Source organism: Hyposmocoma kahamanoa, unplaced genomic scaffold, assembly GCF_003589595.1.
Source record: "Hyposmocoma kahamanoa isolate Upper Pololo Valley unplaced genomic scaffold, ASM358959v1 102, whole genome shotgun sequence".
Classification (NCBI taxonomy): domain Eukaryota; kingdom Metazoa; phylum Arthropoda; class Insecta; order Lepidoptera; family Cosmopterigidae; genus Hyposmocoma; species Hyposmocoma kahamanoa.
Genome location: NW_020653337.1, coordinates 5,078,732 through 5,097,817, shown reverse-complemented (window position 1 = coordinate 5,097,817; position 19,086 = coordinate 5,078,732). Strand labels below are relative to the sequence as shown.

Sequence of the window (19,086 nt, the reverse complement as noted above, 5' to 3'; positions counted from 1 at the left end):
AATTTTGTACCAGTTCTTCGATCAAACTGTCAAAATTGGACTAATAATATTTATATTTCAAAATTATTATTTGAAAAAATTCTAATAATTACTAGTAGCTTATAATTTATAGCAACAAATTGACAATTACATCTGTAGTATATGGAATCAGTTTTCTAAACAAACCCAACTCACCCATAATTGTTTAAGTTCAGCCAAACAACGCGTCTCTATAACTACGACTAAATACCTTCTACCCTGTAGGTCCAGATCGCAACTCAGAACCAGTCTGCATATAACGATCGTCCTCGCGTAGATTCAGTCCTGTTGCTCCCCCTTCTGGCGGAAATCTCCAGCAGCGTCCTGTGCCGAGGTCCGTGCTCTCAGGCCTGCTACATAAACTTTTAAGTTAAGAGCCTTCTGCTCGCCCTTTTGTCCAGTGACGCAGTCAAGTTTATCAGTTGCAACGCCAGCTGCAACGTGTCCTTTGCAGCTGGCGTTGCAACAAAAAAATCTACCCTATAACCAGATATTAAAGTGACAATATTTTTTCCACCGTGTGAAGTCTTTGATATGAACCCCTGCAAAACGTTCATTAAATACACAAAAAGTAACAGCCACTCCACATTTTTGAAGGAAATGAAAAAGAGCGTTCCTTTTCTCAACAGCCCAAGAATCATAACAATCAAACGTGAAAGGGCGTGATACCTTCGTTCCAAGTCCCTCTGCCCGTATCTTTATGATCCTTTTTAATGAAAATGATTGCTTCTATAGGAAGTGTTAGGCCAGTACCGCAATGGCCCGGTGTGAGTGAGGGTTCACAAATCTTCGCAATGTTTTGTTAATGTTCTGCCACAAATAAATAAGCTATCGAAATGACTCAGATGTGCAGTGTATGCGATTAAACAATACAAAGGTCAAACGTCGCAACCACTAGATTTCACAATTTCATGACAGACGGCATTTTGGGTATTTGCCGCCGATATTAATAGAATCTTTGCCCTGCAAAACGTGTGGTTAGAGCAATTTACAGTCTGGTTCCCAGATTGCTGTTAAGAGATAAATTTAAAGTAATTAACATTCTTACACTAGCGACCCGTATATTGATGAAAGTGTGGTTTATGTTAAGAAGAATACTAATTTTTTTTAATGAAAAATTATACACCGTTGATATACATAACACTGATACGAAGAATGAAAATAAACCGCTTGTCCTTGACAATTGTCTTCACGAAGTCACAAATTCATTTAAGGGCAAATGTATAAGCTTCTATAATAATATTTTAGAAAAAAATACGGCTTCTACGTACTTGGACGACAAAAATCCATAGTAGTGACTCGTTTAGCTTTTTCAGGTTGTCTTGCTCTGTGGTATTTGAAATAAATATAGTAAATGATAAATATATGAAAATATTTATTTAAAAGAGCAACCCTTAGAGTTTCTTACTCATTCATCTCATGAAAATCAGCCTTAGAACGAGTAATAGAGTTTAATAAATGTGAAGATTTCATGTGAAAGCTTACGTACATATGAAATAAATATATTATGTTTGAGTTCGACATACAAAATCTCTTATTATGATGTCCAATTTAAGAATAACTTGTACAGAAACGGCAGTTTTTATTTATTTTAATGTTTTAATGTGACTTACTCTTGACCACTGCCTAGCCCTGGAACAAAGATAGGATCTACGATGGAACTAGCTGGCCCAGAAGATGCCTAAAAGCGCTTAGTACGCTTGAATATCTACCAAGTCAGAATGATATCTTTCTTGAATGATATATTCTTGATATCTAAGTCTGGATGTCCGATCGTAAAAGGGGGCAGGCGGTGATGGATGAGCTAGTGGAGCTGGTGGAGCTCATGGGCACACTCACCGAAATATATTCTATAGAACACCGACAGACAGGCAGCTTTGCGCCATTTGGCTAAACTATGAAGTTTATGTCAGAGCTTATCGTCGCCAATAAGTCTCCGAGCTCTGAGTTTAACCGAATCAAGATCCTTTGCGTTACTCAATTTGTGCACTGAAGGTGGATAAAAAAAATGAAGAAAATTAGAGATCCGTTTGAAATTGTTTGCAGTTGCGTTTTCGCATGCTTGAGAAGTTTTTTATGTGCCGGGATGGTGGTGAGAAAATCTGGGATTTTCTGGTGCGAAAAATAGTCCCTGATTAGTGGAATTTATCAGGAACGATAGACTTAGTTAGCATTTATGCTTTTGAGGAATCATATTGGGATCACGAAAACGTCTGCGGCGATTTTCAGAACTGTACAAATTATAAGGCTTATATTAGGTGCTAAAGATTTCTTGGTAGTACGTTAAAGAAAAATATTTTTCGGTTACTTATAATGAGGCACAATGTTGCCATGAGTTCCTTGGTTAAAAAAATCTAATTTCACTGTGCCAGTTTTCTATCCATATAGCGTTTCGACCCATATTCTCCCAATTAGTTTAGTTAGAGGTTATTAGGTAGTATGTGAAATATACATATTATGTATGAACTGTAGGATCTAGAGTAATATGAATCATAGCGTACAATTATGTGAAATATATTATATATATGCGATTAGATATAGCTATAGTAACATGAATCCTAGCGTATAATTTACAACTTGCACTTTTAAACTGTCTTAGCTGCAGACGGTAAAAATCACGGTTTTTAGTAGCAGTAGAGCTCCTTGTGTAAGAGTTCATCCTGGGAAGTATTGCGATCATATCTACTTCTGCCGCTAAACAGTAATATAACCAGTAAGGGCACTGGTGAAATTACAGACACGTGAGATTTATTAACTTTCGGTCTCAGAGTGATGGGCGCAGTGGCAATCGTTGCGATTTAAAGCTGTGAGTGCCATTGAATCTGTTATCTTACCACCAAGTGCTCGATGTGTTTGTCCCGTCACTTGATATCATAAAAAAAACTTTTTTGGCGACTTCGCTGTCTTTCAGTGTGAGTGCTGGATAAGGAGATCCCGGGTTTGATTCTTATCGGAACAAATTTTTAAAATAAGCCTTTCTGTACTGGTTCTGGTCTGGGTGTTCTAGGTAATACCTCAGAGTAAATTCTGTTGCTCTGGTAGTTATAGTACAGGGTATTACCTGGTTTGATACCAGGTAATTGGTTGTATCATCTAGCTTGTTATTAATTTATAGACTGTTTTTTTTCGATGTCTTTTTTCAATTAGCCGAGCTTATACCAAAAACTTTTTTATTTCCTTGTTTTCTATAATTTATCCTTATTTGAACTTATAAGTTTCCTTACATATTAGTTAAATACGAATATAATTATACACCCTCGGTTTTAAGTGAAACTTTTGTTGTTTTAATAACCTTACTTAATAAAATATGTAAACAAAAATCATTTACTTAAAACACATTACGCAGGATAAAACTTTGAACTTAAATTACCCGAAGAAACTTAAGACAATGCGTATGCAAATCTAGATGGTTCATAAGGAGACAAAATATGTAAATGTTCGTTACTCTATGATCACAAGTAATCGTCTCTAAGTCCGGGCAACGGTACTGTGTACTAAGACCTCTTATAAAGTTGAGCAAGACAGTGCTCTGCTTGCTTTCACCCCTTGAACATGTGATGTTCTCGAATTGCTTTTTGCGTAGTTTTAGATATGGTTTAAATAGTATTTAGCACGAGTACACCAATTAACACGATTTTCAGGTCAATTTAAAGATTGCGTGACTCAGAGTAAATAGATCTTTTTGACATATAATCACTGTCAAATGAAAGTACGAACTATTTGACATCATCATGCTGCAAGCAGCGAATGTCCATGTATCGAGGTGAAACCTGAAAAGCAGCATGTAGTGCTGAGGCTCCATCCTTTTCACTAGCATTAGAATCAACTGCATTTCTGAAAGTGTACCTATTCAAGTTTTTTCTTCGAAGTATGTTTGTGAATTAACATCTTATTATTATTATCTTACGAGTTCCTAGGAAACGCTATCTAAACAATTTTTTTCCTTATTCACTACGCTGGCTCAGCGACCCGAAATATGTTTTGGCTTCCCATAAGAGTTGGCGCCAGCGCACCCTGTCTCATGCTCCACTTCGTCCCTCCATCGATATTTGGGCCGACCAATCGGTTTTTGACCGTCTCTTGTAAGCCCTTTTTACCGCCTTATGAGCTGGCATCCTTCCGAGGTACAAATATCTACACATTTCAATTCCCTTTTATAACGTATTTTCGTCTCTTGTTGTCAGATTACTCACTATTTACGTCTGGTTTGCAGACGTGTGTGCATCCTGTTAAAATAAATGTGCAGTGGCTATGTGCGCGAGACGCACACCCGGATCCATCAACCGTTTTCCTTGAATCAACTTCTCACTCGGGTAGGTCGCTGCAGAGACAATATGTGTGTAAATGGGGATTTAGGGATGCTAGTCTAATGCGATGTGACTGTGGTGCCCCAATACAGTTTATGCAGCACTTGCACTTGCTGTTGTGCTACTTCTGCCCTAATACCTGGACGAGGGAAGATCTCTATGTACCCGCGGATAGCGTAGTCAAGGTGGCACCAAACTATTCAAAGTCAGTATTAGTTCTAAATTAAAAGAAGCATCGACACGTTAAAAAGAAGAAGCGCAACCGGAGCTACTGAAGATGACGTTCAGGATATTACGTATCACCATTTTTGAGTACAACTTGCTGCTCCATCGACACCAGCGCTTTGCGAGTTCCGTTGTCTCGCCAATCACCTCGTTGGCCGCCGGTCTTGCACCTCTGTTTTTGGTTTCTAACTCTCAAGGGTAGAAATTTCCAACTCCATGTCTTCACCTTCTCGTATGTTCACCAACTAAACTTCAACACTCTCATATCCTTTATTAAACAAATAAATATTCAGTTTATTAGTTATGTATTCTCTCTTTCAATTTCGTAGCTCTTTATACCTTAAACGGTGTAACTTGACGACACGAACATTTATACAAATTAAAAGGACATCAAAACTATATGTCATTAGATGGTATTTCTGATCAAAATTAAAATCAAATATTAAATTTTTCATGTGAAAGCAATAACAGAAAATCCCCCTGCAAACATTGTAATCAAAGGCAACTTCTCTCTACAAGGCACAGTTCGACTCGTTTAATTGCATACCGATAACGGCTGGATGGAATTTAATCACAGCATTTCTAGCTTTTGCTACGTGGGCAAAAAATAACTCCGCTATTAGCAGAATCTGACGTATAATACTTTTTCTACTCTTCTTGAGATCAGAGTCGATTTATTTATATGACAGACCAGTTTTGTCATTATCATATTTAACTTCTGCTTTTAGAGCTCTTCTGGGTGTCACCACATTTGGTCTTGGGTCTGCAATCAACTATTCCCCACAATGTGAGCATTCTTAATCTAGTTTCTCAATTCGTTAAAAGTTATACTTTTGTAACGGCATAGTGAACTCTGAGTACATTTACCGATGAAAAGTATTATTTGAATTACCTACCTACAAGACAAATAGTTAATTTAAATAGTTTCATGAGGCAACCCTGGCGCCCAGCACAGCAATTTAGAAAAAATTCCCAGTGTTCTCAACTCGTCTGTTAGTTATGAAAATAAAATACGAAAGTTGAAAGTGTGGAACACAATACCCTTCTCTGTTTAGTTGCAGTTAGCTTGTGAAATACCCGTATGCTATGTTCAATTTTCTTCATACTTTATATAAGGTAAACTTAAGATTACACGAGCTACTGTAGAAAGCTACAAAGCTTACACAAATCACATTAGACTCGGATTCACAAATGAAATACCTAACATCATTTTGAAACCGTGAATTATAAATAATGTTGTCATCATGACGCTTCCAGGAATCTTGTTTTACGCAGGCATTAACGAATAGAAAACTTTCAACGTTATTTGTTGAGAAATTTATAACCAAATCCGTTTTTTCCATAGCTAAACGCATTGGAACAGAAAATTAAAATTCGTATACTTCAGCGTGCTGATTTTAAAAAGATGATGCCCTGTGACAATACCCTGTGTCAATTCTTTTGTAGGAGTTGTCCGAGAATTCAAAAAGCTTCAGTAATTAAAGTGGAGTGTGCTACTTTAATTACATTTCTCGGTAGACTGTCTTTAAAACCCGCTGCATTTTTGCATATGCATGAGTGCGTCATCTGGTGGCACGTTTTTTGCATTTTTTTGGTCATATAAAGATAGCTTTACACTGTTGTGCGGAATGCTGGTGGATTTTTTGTAGGATTCTTATAAACAATCTTGTATAACATTTTATGTTAAACTACGATTAATTTTAGTCGATTTAGTTTTGTTTGGTATACAAAAGCTTCGTGGTACTTAATAGTCAGGACGGTATGCATTATTAAGAGATAGGATTCACATTAATAATGTTAGTATAATGATACTAACGTTACGTTATTCGCAATCATTTCCTCCATACCCTCAAATTATTAGGTTTTTAAGAAAGTGTACATTACCTTGCAAAATGCTGTAATTTTAAATACATGCCGAATTGTCAGAAAGTTCATGCAGATGGAAAAGGGCGCGGTAAGCTCTTATTACACACCCTATACACAGATGAACACAGCACTGTATTTACTTAATTTCGGTCTGTGCGTGTGGCGCACCATAAGTTTTCGGAATGAATAAGAAAAAAATGTTATAAATGGTCAGAAATTAATTTATTGTTTCTCAAAATATTCCCAGTTGGCGTTAATGCACTTTTTCATACGAATGAACCAATTTTGAAAACTTTTATGCCACTACTCTATGACAATCTCTGAAACATATTTTTCGTACTCTTCGACAGCCTCTTCAGGTGACGAAAATCGTTGACCGCGTCACTGGTTCTTAATTTTTGGAAATAAATAAAAGTCACAAGGTGCCAGGTCGGGCCTGTACGCGGGATGGCTCTTAAGGTCAACGTTGTTCACCTTCAAAAATTAATTTGTCTGTCTGGCCGTGTGAGAACTGGCATTATCGTGGTGCACGATGATACGGCGTTTACGGTTATTTTTACGTATATTGATTGTATTTGACTCATGCCTATGCCTAAAGATGCCCGAATTTCATGGTATGTCACATGCCTGTCTGTTTTGATCATACGGCGCACAGCATCGATGTTTTTGTTATTCACAGCAGTGGACGAGCGACCATCGCGAAATTCGTCACTGAGATTCACACGACCGCGTTTGAATTCTGCAAACCAGCTATAAGTAGTCGTCTTGCATGGTGCTTCATCGCCAAAAGCAGTTTGGAGCCGAGCGAAGTTCCGCTGAGCTGTTACATTACACTTGAAGTCGTAGAAAATCATACTACGAAAATTTTCACGAGTTAAATCCATGGTGATATAGACAACCAATTTCTAAAATGACGCCACAATTTAAAAACAAGTGACAGTCAAATGAAACGTTGTAATTACCTTTTAAATATTGTTTGTGTAAGTGGCCAGTTTAGGACACTTATAGTGCGCCCAATATACGCTAAAAAAAGAAAGAAAAAAGTGATAATAATAGTACATTGTTTTAATATCGCACACGCTCAACATATTTGCTACGCAGAGGTCACGGGTTCGATTACCAGGCCGGGAGTGATATTTCTATGGCCTAAATTTATTTTTCTCGTGAGTTTGGGTGTAATTTCTGGTTGTTTATGTGTATAGCACCCGGGAAATTCAGCTGTAAACGCGTCACAAGTGTCACGCTGGTAAAAGCGCTGCAACGACGCGACTGTGGCCTGGCAGCCGCGCATCTGTAACGCTTCAATAGTTCTTATTTCACAAATTGTGCTCGCTTCAACTGCGCTTCCAAATATTGTGTGATTACTAGTAGTGGCCACAGCGGCGCAATTGTAGCGCTTCTATAAGCGTCTACCTTGTCTTCAAATTACAGCTGGACACAATTATTATCGAAAAAAGCTTTGTAAACTCAATAACTTATCAACATTTGTAACAAGAGTTTCGATGTTTACTAGATGGCATTGGCACAGAAAACGCAATTTCTGATTCGCGGTGTTAAAGTTTTCCCTAATGTAATACAAAATACCAGGGACAGGTCCTAGTATTTTGTATGAGATCTGATCTATTCTTCTACTTATCTATAGTTATAATTGATCGATTCAACGATTGCTTATCTACGGTTTTTTTTTTTTTTATACATGACAGGCAAATGACTCCACTCCACCTGATGTTAAGTGGAAAGTGGTATCCAAACGCGAAGGAACCTAGTGCAGCGATGAAATCCTCACTGCACTAGCCACCTCCACCCTGCCTGCCTACAATATGCCTCTTCACGCCTCGTTTGAAGGACCCCATATCATAAGAGGGAGGGAAGACATGTGCCGGAAGGGAGTTCCATTTGTCAACCGTGCGGCAGAGAAAGGAGCCACCGAACCTTTTAGTACGCGATGGAATTCGGCAGGTAGTGAAACGGTGACTACGAAGGCCAGCACGCGTGCTTCTGAGCAGGAACGGGGAAGGGGGGATGAGGTTGAACAGCTCTTCAGAGCACTCACCATGGTACATGCGGTAAAAGGCGCTAAGCGATGCAACATCTCTACGCAGTTGCAGAGGTTCAAGGCGTGATGAGACCTTTTATTATTTTCGTTATCCTCATGACTAAGGAAGCATCTCGAACTCACGCTTATTTTTCGGGACAGGCTACGAGAACACCTCTGAGTGAGTGTCTTTTTGTAAGATTCGCACCCACCGGGACTTGTCGCGGACTTTGCGCCGCGCTTGCATCTTACGGGACGAATCCCTTTTAATGGACACTTGTGTATTGTAAGCATCTGTACAATAAACCAAGTTATCTTCACCAAATTTCCTGTCTGTCGTTTGATTCCTGGAAGTAGTACACCAGCACCAGCAAGCCGAGCAAGTCTCTACCACCCTCTACACCCCATCCTACTACAGCTTCTAATCACAAAGTTGCACCACTTGTCGTACATTAGCTTACTCTGTGATACTTACATTACAGTTCTATGTTGTCATTGTAATTTTAATGTGCAATAAAGAATATTTAATTAATTCATTCATTCATTCATTCATTCTATCTTCTCTTCCTTCATTGAGTCGACAAACTGTTGCGTCGGTACATAGTTCCAGCTTGTACCTAAATATTATTACCAACAAAGAAATTTTCAGCATCTGTTGTAATATCAGTCACGTCTTATAAGCAATATTCCCCATAAACAATGGTTACAAACGTCCCAAAACCCAGAACTAATTCAAGCATTCATGTCACAGTACCGCAGAGTTATGGCAATGTGAAGGCAATGCATCAAACTGTAAATACTCCGCAGGGACGGCTTGTTGACTGGATTCTATTGATGTTTGGTTTGCGGGCCAGACTAATTATTGATCACGGTTGTGATATCGTGTAAGTGAAATCGTAATTACACTAAAAATCATCTCGGATTATTCCTGTGACAGTTCATAAAAATCTACACAATAACATAACATAACCTTTTAAATAGGTGAACGAATTTGGAAGCGGTTTTCGGTAACAGTTTACCACAAATGTTTTTTAGATTTACCTGCTTTTTGTAAAAAAAAATCAAAAATAAAAAGTCTGAATGAATGAATTTTTCTCTGTGTTCGACCTTTATATTAACAATTTTTATATATATGTATATATAAATATTTCTTAAATAGAAAAATAAGAAGTTCTCAAATCGACTGCACTTTTTAACATTTTTTTTTTACTTTTGCACTGCATTACTTTTTTTTCATTATTATTTTTTTTGTTATAATAAACGCATACACTCAACGTAGCCCCGCACTAGGGAAACCCTGTGTCGCGGGCGCCATGGACACACACATAGACAACCACAAATTACATCCAAAATTCACGAGATAAATAAATGTAGGCTAAATTATTACATAGCAAATATTTCATACCCGACAGTCCATTAATTATAACAAACTAAATTAATATTGGACAGCATCACATGCGTTGCGTTGATCCCAAAGTAAGTAGCTAAAACATATGTGTTATTGAAATCAGAAACAATAACGTTACCACAAACACTCAGACCCGAGACAATATAGAAAAGTTAGTTTTCTACATTGATCCGGCTGGGAATCGAATCCGGGACTCCGAGATGGCGACATTATGAAAATCGGTGTGCAAGCCACTTGATTAAGGAGGTTGTAAATATACAAGTGGAGTCATTTCACAAAAATAGTTGAATATAGTAGTAGAACATTATGATATGCAATAAAATCAATACTTAGTAGTTGAATATTTCGAAGGTAAGAGTCTAAGGTTCATTGAAAAACTTCGATGTAAGTCATTCGAAGCAAAGAAAAATACAAGGGTAATTTTCAGTTTACTTTTCTAGAACATTGTAGATAGATAGACAGATAAATCGTTTATTTGGTTCCACAGACACAATACATAACAGAAAAATATGTAATATAATAAAAAGAAAAAAACAGCAGAGTCGCAGCACTGCCTGACACCCAGTCATGTATGTGTGCTGTAGCAGTGCAAAAAGGCCTTAGCTCTCAGTCGTCGTAGGTGTTTACTCAGGAGCAAGCCGCTGATTTTCAGCTATAACCTAGAGAATGCCGTGAATACCATAACCAGCTAGCTATCGACATTTCCATGTTGTATAAATTAAGCAAATAATAATTTCGAAAGTAAATAAATACGATAATGAAAATATAATAAAATATAATATTGTTTTTAGGTTTGTTTTAACTATATTAAATACGTAAATAATAAAAATTACCACCGAGATTAGGTAGAGAAAAGTAATCTAAAAATTACCCAAAAATAAATTCTAATGTTTCAGATTGAGACAACCGACGTCGTTGCGATCTCGACTGAACAGCATTCTCAAGATTATACCACCCCACTTAGTCCTCGTCTAGCCGAAGTACGTGTAAATACCTCGTTTTAATGCGAACAGTCTTATTCACTCAGCACATTTTAGACAAAGTCGTGTTAAATCTAGTCGAAGCTGGTTTAAACTGGATTCGTCTGGTTTTAAGGATTATGCGCACGATGTAGATCTATTTATACAATGTTTTATGATCAGGGTTTTTGGTAGTGCATTGACGGTTCTTACAAACTATCGCTCACTGACTCATTTCAGATTTAGTAATCAGCATTAAAGTAATGAACAGCAAAAACTACGTCGTGAGTAAACGAAATGACTTCGGGCCTCACGCCATATGATTACATTTCTTAATTTTTCGTATCTTTTGACCTTCTCGCGCAATACGAATTTTTTGGTTTTAAGGCAATTTTCGTAATGTTGGAGGACGTTGAATTTTTTTTTAATCGACTATTTACGAACGCACCCAAATTAGACAATAAAGTAAGGGCGCGTTCCCATTAAGTCGTGACGACAGATAGTCATGCAGTTTGTAGTGTCATGGCTTGTATATTTAATTGAAGTTCACATACATATATTACATTGATTGAATTTTTCTTGAGCATATTTACTTTTTTATTTTTATTTTTTTCTGATCGATCTTGATCTGTTACAAGTAGCGCTCTTAATTACAAAAACGAATTTGTAAAATGTAACTTTTGTAGCAACAATGTAACGAAATGTAATTTTAGACTCAAGGGTTACAGATTAAGTCGTATTTCCGAGGACGTAATGAACATTAAAACCAGGTTTTTTAAACCCCGGTCCGCACTTTAACCTCATGATCAGATAATGCGCTTTTTAGGTGATAGTGTTCCGACGACGCGATCCTTTTCTTTAGGAAATTGATACACTTCAAACGTCCACTCTGATTACTGTGTCCGTTTCAACTTTGAAAGTGGATAATTATGGAATAACACTGTGATTATATAAATATAACCGCAGGCGCATAAATCCATTGGCGTCCTGAGGATGGATTATGAGTTTAGTTATTTTCAAAATCGTTACATTTTACATGCCGTTCGATCTGTATGTGTGTAATCAAATGTGGGTAATTTTCAGGTTAGTTTTCTCTACTTAATTACGTTGGCAATTTTTATTGTTTAAGTGTCCGAGTATATGATCGTGAAACAAATAGTATTTCGTGCATATGACGGGACGAACAAGTTGCAGTGCCACTCAGAGCTTAAAATCGCAAGAGGCACTACCACTGTGCCCGTTACCCTGAGATATAAGTTGACAAGACTCATGTCCCTGTAATTTCACCAAAAAAAGGAATTGTAGTGTAAGATTTTCTTTTTAATTTTATGACCGCGCCGTTGAATGATTTCGGGCTAATTAGAAATAACCCAAAGGGAGATTTAAATCAAAATATTGTTTTCAAATCAGTCCTCTCTCATGATTCCTGCTACATATTATATTGTCTCATTTTCGTCATAACAACAAGGCGTTCTCGTTACTGTCAAATAGGAAGTTCCATTATGTATATTTAATGACGTCCGTGTCTCTCACATGTCTATCATACGGCATCGTCTGTCGCGCGACAGGACAAGTCGCGTGACAAGATGACACGTCACAGCTACATTTAAAACATTACTCAAAATTTTCTATTGTCTGCGGAAATAGAAGTAAAATAGAATACTCTTCGGACATTACTGTCTTACTTAGGTATCATTGTTTAGCATTTATAATAAGTATTTAGCAGCAGTAGAGCTCTTTGTGAAAGGGTTTATCCAGGTAAATGCTGCCTTACCTATTTCTGCCGCCAAGCAGTAATGTGACCATTATTGCGTTCCGGTTTTGAAGAATAAAGATGCAGTAAAATTAAATAATCCTTACAAGAAGCTAAGTCCATTAGCATTAAAAAAAGTCGATTTTATCCATTTTGTATGAAAAACGTTTTAAGAAATCTTACCAACTTCTGTTGTCCCGATTTTTTTCGTCATATACAATGAAACAATCCCGATATAAAACTGAGTCGATCACCGCTAAAAAAATTATGATCGACTTTATTCATTTTTATGGACAACTTACGCTTGACCAAAAAATTGGCTATGCCAAAATTATTTTCAGAAGAAGAGACTTAATGGTTCCTAAGACAGGTTCCTTGTATCTTCTGTGGTTTCGGATTTCTCCATACTGTAACATTAAAAATAACACTGTAGGTATATTTATAACCCCAGTTCGGAAGAAATTTTTGTTTGTCTTTGCTCGATCTTTTTTGATAAAAAGACAAATCAAGTAAATCTAAAAATATACAGACGTAACCGGTTACACATTAGTTCACTTCACATTGTCGCTGACACATGGATGCTGAAAATAATGACATATAAATATTTTTATCTTTTTAATATCTCAAAAATTATGTAATGTGTTCACTTCTATTGATGTTTGGGTAATCACTAAAAATTTGTCTTCAAAAAAACGTTCTTTACAAGATTATTGAGTCGGAGGAAAGTATTTTTAAACACAACGAAAGCATTTTTGTCTCCAAATAATTTGAGTTTGTTTTATTTCACTTTGTTCGCTTTTAAGTACTATGTCTGGCTTTAACATCGACTTGTGTCAAACCGAAATGTTTTATTCATGCTACGAATTCGCAACCACTTTGAGATTGTCCAATTTGAATTCATGCAAAGTACCTAGACACTTAGGATCTGACTGTTTCTATACAATCTCATTCGATGGAAAGTGAATTTGTAGCCCAGGACTGTCGTCCAGGTGATACCTATTCACTCTGACTTTAAACAATTACAAAATGCACTTCAACAGTATCTAATTCCGCGTACTATGTATGTATGTAAGAAAAAAGTGACACACGCCTCCATAACCATTGCAATCTCTTTTTTATGACGAACAAATGTGTGTCTTGTGGTAAGTGACACGTCTACCCAGTTGCAGTGCCATCCATAGCTTTAAATCGCAAAGATCTGAGAAGCCCTGCTACTGCACCCGTTGCTCTAAAACATAAAGTTAACAAGTCACATGTGCCTATACTTTCACCAGCATCTTACTCTTCAAAGTCTGAACTTAATAACGCTCACATTACAGCTTGGCGGCAGAAGCACCGCCTTGGTCAAAGTATTGAGCACCCTAAGAATTCCGAACGTACACAATGAGTATTGCAAAAAACAGGCACTTCGGTTTAAGAATTGTTTATTCGCCATTTAAAAGGTTTCAAAACAATCACCCCACACTGCAAGCTGTAAAACAAGTGGTGAAAAAAAAAACTTTTTTGTTTTTATTTCCGATCGTTGTGTAAGTACGTCCAGTGATCTAAGAGTGGTTCAAACTCTAAGGGTGGTGATGCAATTTGATGACGATTGCATTGCTACACTTGCGATTTATAGGCGATTGCATATAAATCCCAAGTGTAGCGATGCTGTCACGCGCTGCTTAAAATGTGCGTGTGCGCATGCGTGTGAAAAAGTAGATGATTAGCGAATGCATCGCTCTGCATCGCGTTTGCATCACTGCTAAAAGTCGCCCTGTGTAACCGTCTAACGCGTTTTTGGTGTTTTGATTTTGGTCCACTTAGTGCTATTGTTGAAACTTGACTAAAAGATAGGAATAATTTTATATTAATTAATTTAGAACAGCTTCTGTGTGAGCAAAGGAAAACACAGTTAAAGATTTCTAAAACTGAAATGTTCGCGCTGATCTTTGCGATATGCTATTGACCGATTCGCCGTTAGCGGGTCTAATAGTAACACAGAACAAACGCATCACCACTGATCGTGAAAACCGAAAGTTAACGGAGAGTTGTCAACCGAAAATAACGTGTGTATTTCCGAAGTGAGCAGACGTGCTCGACTTCATATAAAATTCTGACTAGTTATACCATTGAAAATCATGTAACCTAACTGCTTGTGAAGCATATTTTTTGTACAAATACAAGCCCTTTTAGGATCAGTTCTTTTTTTACCATGTTTGACCTGAATGTAATTTAAGTAGGAATATATGATTGTACCTGTGTTATACCGTTACTTTGTTTTATCACAGCCTTACCTTTACCTTTGTCTTTGTTCCTTTTCCTGTTTTTTACCTATTCGTATTTTACAATAAATTATGTGGACCGAGCGTTTCGTCTAATTTACTTTATTTTTTTATTCGGTTAATGTCTGCGTCAGTACTGTATTGTTCTTGAATATTTTGTAATTTTAATTCTATGTAAATATCGTTTTTACTGAGTGGAACTCTGTATTTCATAATTTTTAGTGTATTACGCCATTATGGATTACGACAGAATGTCAGCGAGGGCAATGTAATTCTTATAGGAGTTACCATATTTATCGACATGAAATCGCATTAAGCTGGTCAGAAAAATTTTACGTATAAGAGAGAAAATATGCGGCGGCATGCAGTCCGAGCTGAAGCGAAATGCGCCTCTTTTTCATTCTTATTATATGAAGAATTTTGTGACCTCCCATCGCTCTCTGTAGCTGAGTTGTAGATGCCACAAGTTTGTTATAAAATTAATTTGTGTTTTTGTATTACATAATTAATTTGCTAATCCGCGAACCCAGTGAACATTAAATAGTGCAAAATAGCTTATGTTGTTTTTTTTCCGTGCAGTTAATTTTCCCATGCTCTCTCCGCATAAAATTAATGCCTTGTACCTAACTTACTTCTGCCGCCAAATAGTAATGTCAGTATTACTGTGTTCCGGTTTTGAAGGGTAAGGGTGCGGGTGAAATTACAGGCGCTTGTTTTGCGATTTAAGCTCTGAGTGGCACTGAATTGTCATGGGCGTGTAGCTTACCATCAGGCGACCGACTTGTTTGTTCCGTTACTTGATATTACAAAAAACAAAAAATAAATAACACAAGCGCAACAACAGCCACAGACACCACCACCGAAAATGTACCCGACCCGTGTTTCGCCTCTCTACGAGGCATCCTCAGGGGTTGCTGATTCGACGTTCAGCCGAAGAAATAAAAAATAAAAAAAAGAAAGAAAACACAAACTGCATGAACGAATATTCGACATAAGCCCGTCTATTTTGCACGATGTAACCTTCACTGGGTTCGCCGAGTAGCAAAATTATTTTACTTCCATTTTTATTAACATACACTTCCGCAAAGTAACGCCTGAATCTATTAATAACTATTTGTATTACACGTCTAATAAGGTATTTCTATTTTGAACGTAGATTTTAATTATTTTTATATAAAATTGTCTTTTAAAAGAAGATCTTCACGTATTTTAATTTCGTGTCGTAATGTCACTTCAATAACTTCTTAACAGACAGCTCGAGTCTATTTTGCATTTGACTTTGAGTCGGCCACCGAGTTTAATTTTAAATCAAGATCCTTTGAATGCGGTCTAAGCATAATCGGTTAGATCACTTCAATCGCAGATTGTCACTACATTTGCAATAATGCTTCCATACGAAATAGATCTTGCAATATAGGTACATTTGTAGGAGTTTAGAGGTCTGCAATGTTTGCGGTAATGACGATTGTTTAAGGAAGAACTTTCATTCTAAAAATTTATTATTAATTTACCTTATACGCATATAAGATCATTGTCTAGACCAGAATTAGATAATCTGTGTACCGTTTTAAGTTGAATGGCTGGCATTTAATTAAAAAATATTTAGCTTGGACAGATAGAAATTTGATGACTTCGGCAGCCCAACGGTTTGCTCCGTGTCTCACTTTGGCAAATGACCTTTTCTAACTTAGTTCTGGTCTGGTTGTTTTGGATAATGCCCTGGCGTGAATTCTATGGCTCTAGTACTCGTAGTACAGGGTATTTTCTAGTTTGACATGAGCAATCTATGTAATTCTTAGACAGAATATTTTTTTTTTTTGTGATACCAGGTTGTAAGCGACACGACTGACCATGATAATTACAGTATCACTCAAAGATTTAAGGGGCAATACAGGCAATAAGTTGAAAAGTGCCTGTGATTGTGCCAGCACCCTTAACCTTCAAAATCTAAACGCAACAGTGTATAATGCTCACATTACTACTCGGCGGCAGAAATAGGTAAGGTGACAGTACTTCCCTGGAAGAACTCTAAAAATATTAATTATTATTTATGTGAAGCGACACCAGCTCACAAACTCTAATGCTGCGGAATACTCTAGCATATGTCTCATATGTCTGTTGGTTTCTGCAGTAGGTCCTTAATCCAGATTGAATAGACCGCTTTAAATCTGCAAAAGTATCAAATGTGTCTAGTCTTTATTGGAATCCGGCTTTGATTTGGAAAGTGAATCTAAGATTTAATTTGCGCCGTAACGAAGTTACATCAGTGCTCTTAAGATAATGGCGTTAGACGATTGTACTCACCAAATAATAGCTATTAATTTTCCAATATGGATTAGTATAATTGAAACTTGTTTCAGACCGCGAACTTTTTTGTTGAAATTGCGAAATTCTAGAAAGAATACAGAAGCAAAGTGCATGGTAGTTATCTGAGAGTTTAAAATCCACTGGGAACGTGTGGAAATGTCCAACATTGAGCCGCTGTGGTGGGAGTGTGGTACTAACTCCAGCAGTGGTATCTTCAGCAACTTTTACCAGCATGGGCACGAATCACGTATTTTATCGCAATCAGATGAATAATTCCAGAATACATACAGGACAAACACATTATATGCAAAGATATAAGTGGTAATATCTAATCCCTGATCTTCCAAGTTCAGTTTTTAACCGTCTTCAAAAGAAGGAGGTTCTCAATTCGACTGTATGCTTTTTTTATGTAACGTGACATTTGTGAATCGATTTTTATGTTTCTTATTTTGTTAGAAAGAGGGTACCTCACTAGTGGTCCCATTTAAATTTGAAGAAAATATTCCACCTCTAAGGGTGGCAAACTAGGGGATGAATCTGGTTTCGCGCACTTTCTGGTAATCGATTTCAATAAAACTTGGCAAATAGATTTAACTCCACGAACTTTTGAGGTCGGTTTTTTATTGTCCATCAGTAAAGAGCGGCGTAAACCGGCGGACGGGGAGGCAGAGGATATTAAATTTATCAACGTATTTTTATGTTATTTAAATTGAAATAAGGTATAAAATGCAATGTTCTGAGTAAGACCGACCTCGGAGCATCGCGCGTTTCTCTCTCCGTCACATTACTGCTTTGCAGCAGGTAGCAGTACTGTCCTGCACGCAGTCATTCACGAGCAGCTCTACTACTATGTACTAAAAGGCCGACAAAAAAGTTATTTTCAATCAACGATTTCAAATCATTTTATGCTGCAATAGTACCGTGTTCATTTGATATTTTAATAGTAAAGATACCATCTTCATTCCTCCTCATTATTGAGTGCCCAAAAGTCGAAATTTTTAAATGAGTCTGCGAAAATTTTATTTTCTAAAAGCATTACGTGAACGGTTTCCATTTTGTTCAGTGTTCACAGACGTATCGCCTGTCAAATACGGTTGCAACGCTTGAGTAACAACGCCCATTGAAATGAGGCGGTGCACCAATTTGTTCGTGTTATACGGACGATTTGTCTCGTGTCTTATAAGGTATAGTAAATTTTTCAAGGACTAACGGGACGTGGCAGAATAGTCCTCATGGAATTTACTCGAAATAGAAAATATTGCTTTGCACGCTCTACAAGCTCTACAAGCAATATTTTCTTACTAGGTAAGTTCTGAAAAATAGACTAGCATTATTTCGCATACAGTATTCAATTTATTATAAATGTTCTCTTAGAGGACTTTTTATGATACGAAATTAAGGAGAAGTGATGAGATGAAAAAGTCTGTCGTCTGTTTATGACAGTTCCTGTGGCTCTCAGTGATGAAAGAGACTCAGCCTTTTAAGGCCTTTTAAAAAACCACGACTAATTTTTAACGCCTCACGACTATTCTAGTCTTTTAACCCCCAAGTCTTGAGTCATAAGACTAAAACTGAAGGCTAATCGAGTCGAAGTCTTATAACGCTAGGAAGCTTAAAAGACTTATAGGACTAAAACGACTAAAAAGACTAAAACGACTGGCGCCTCATAGTCTCGGGAATCGCGAGTCATGAGCCGTATGGCATGATTTTATTTCCACACAAGGTATTTATTTTACGATTTGTATTATATGTAAATAAACGTGATTATTTACTACATACTACTTACGTCATTTTTATTTATAAACTTCCTTTACAAACAACTCGAGTCGTTTAAGTCTTTTGAGTCTTTTAGTATAACGACGAGTCTTATTAATAGAAACTCGAATCCCCAGTCTTAATTTTAGAGTCAATTCCTGTAAAATGGAGTCGAGTCGTTATAAAACG

The 19,086-nt window shown here is 37.0% G+C and overlaps 1 protein-coding gene across 2 annotated transcripts in view; it reads left to right on the top strand.

The window, feature by feature from the left end:
• Positions 1-19,086, top strand: part of LOC113236873 — an 83,945-nt gene that overhangs the window by 56,705 nt on the left and 8,154 nt on the right. The window contains exons 2-3 of one of the 2 annotated variants that reach the window (XM_026473087.1): positions 10,756-10,839; positions 15,058-15,207. In XM_026473087.1, the coding sequence (XP_026328872.1) occupies positions 10,756-10,839; positions 15,058-15,177 (204 nt within the window). In that variant the 3' untranslated portion in view covers positions 15,178-15,207. Of the gene's footprint in view, positions 1-10,755; positions 10,840-15,057; positions 15,208-19,086 lie in introns of those variants that run through there. The other variant, XM_026473094.1, reaches the window with a different exon arrangement.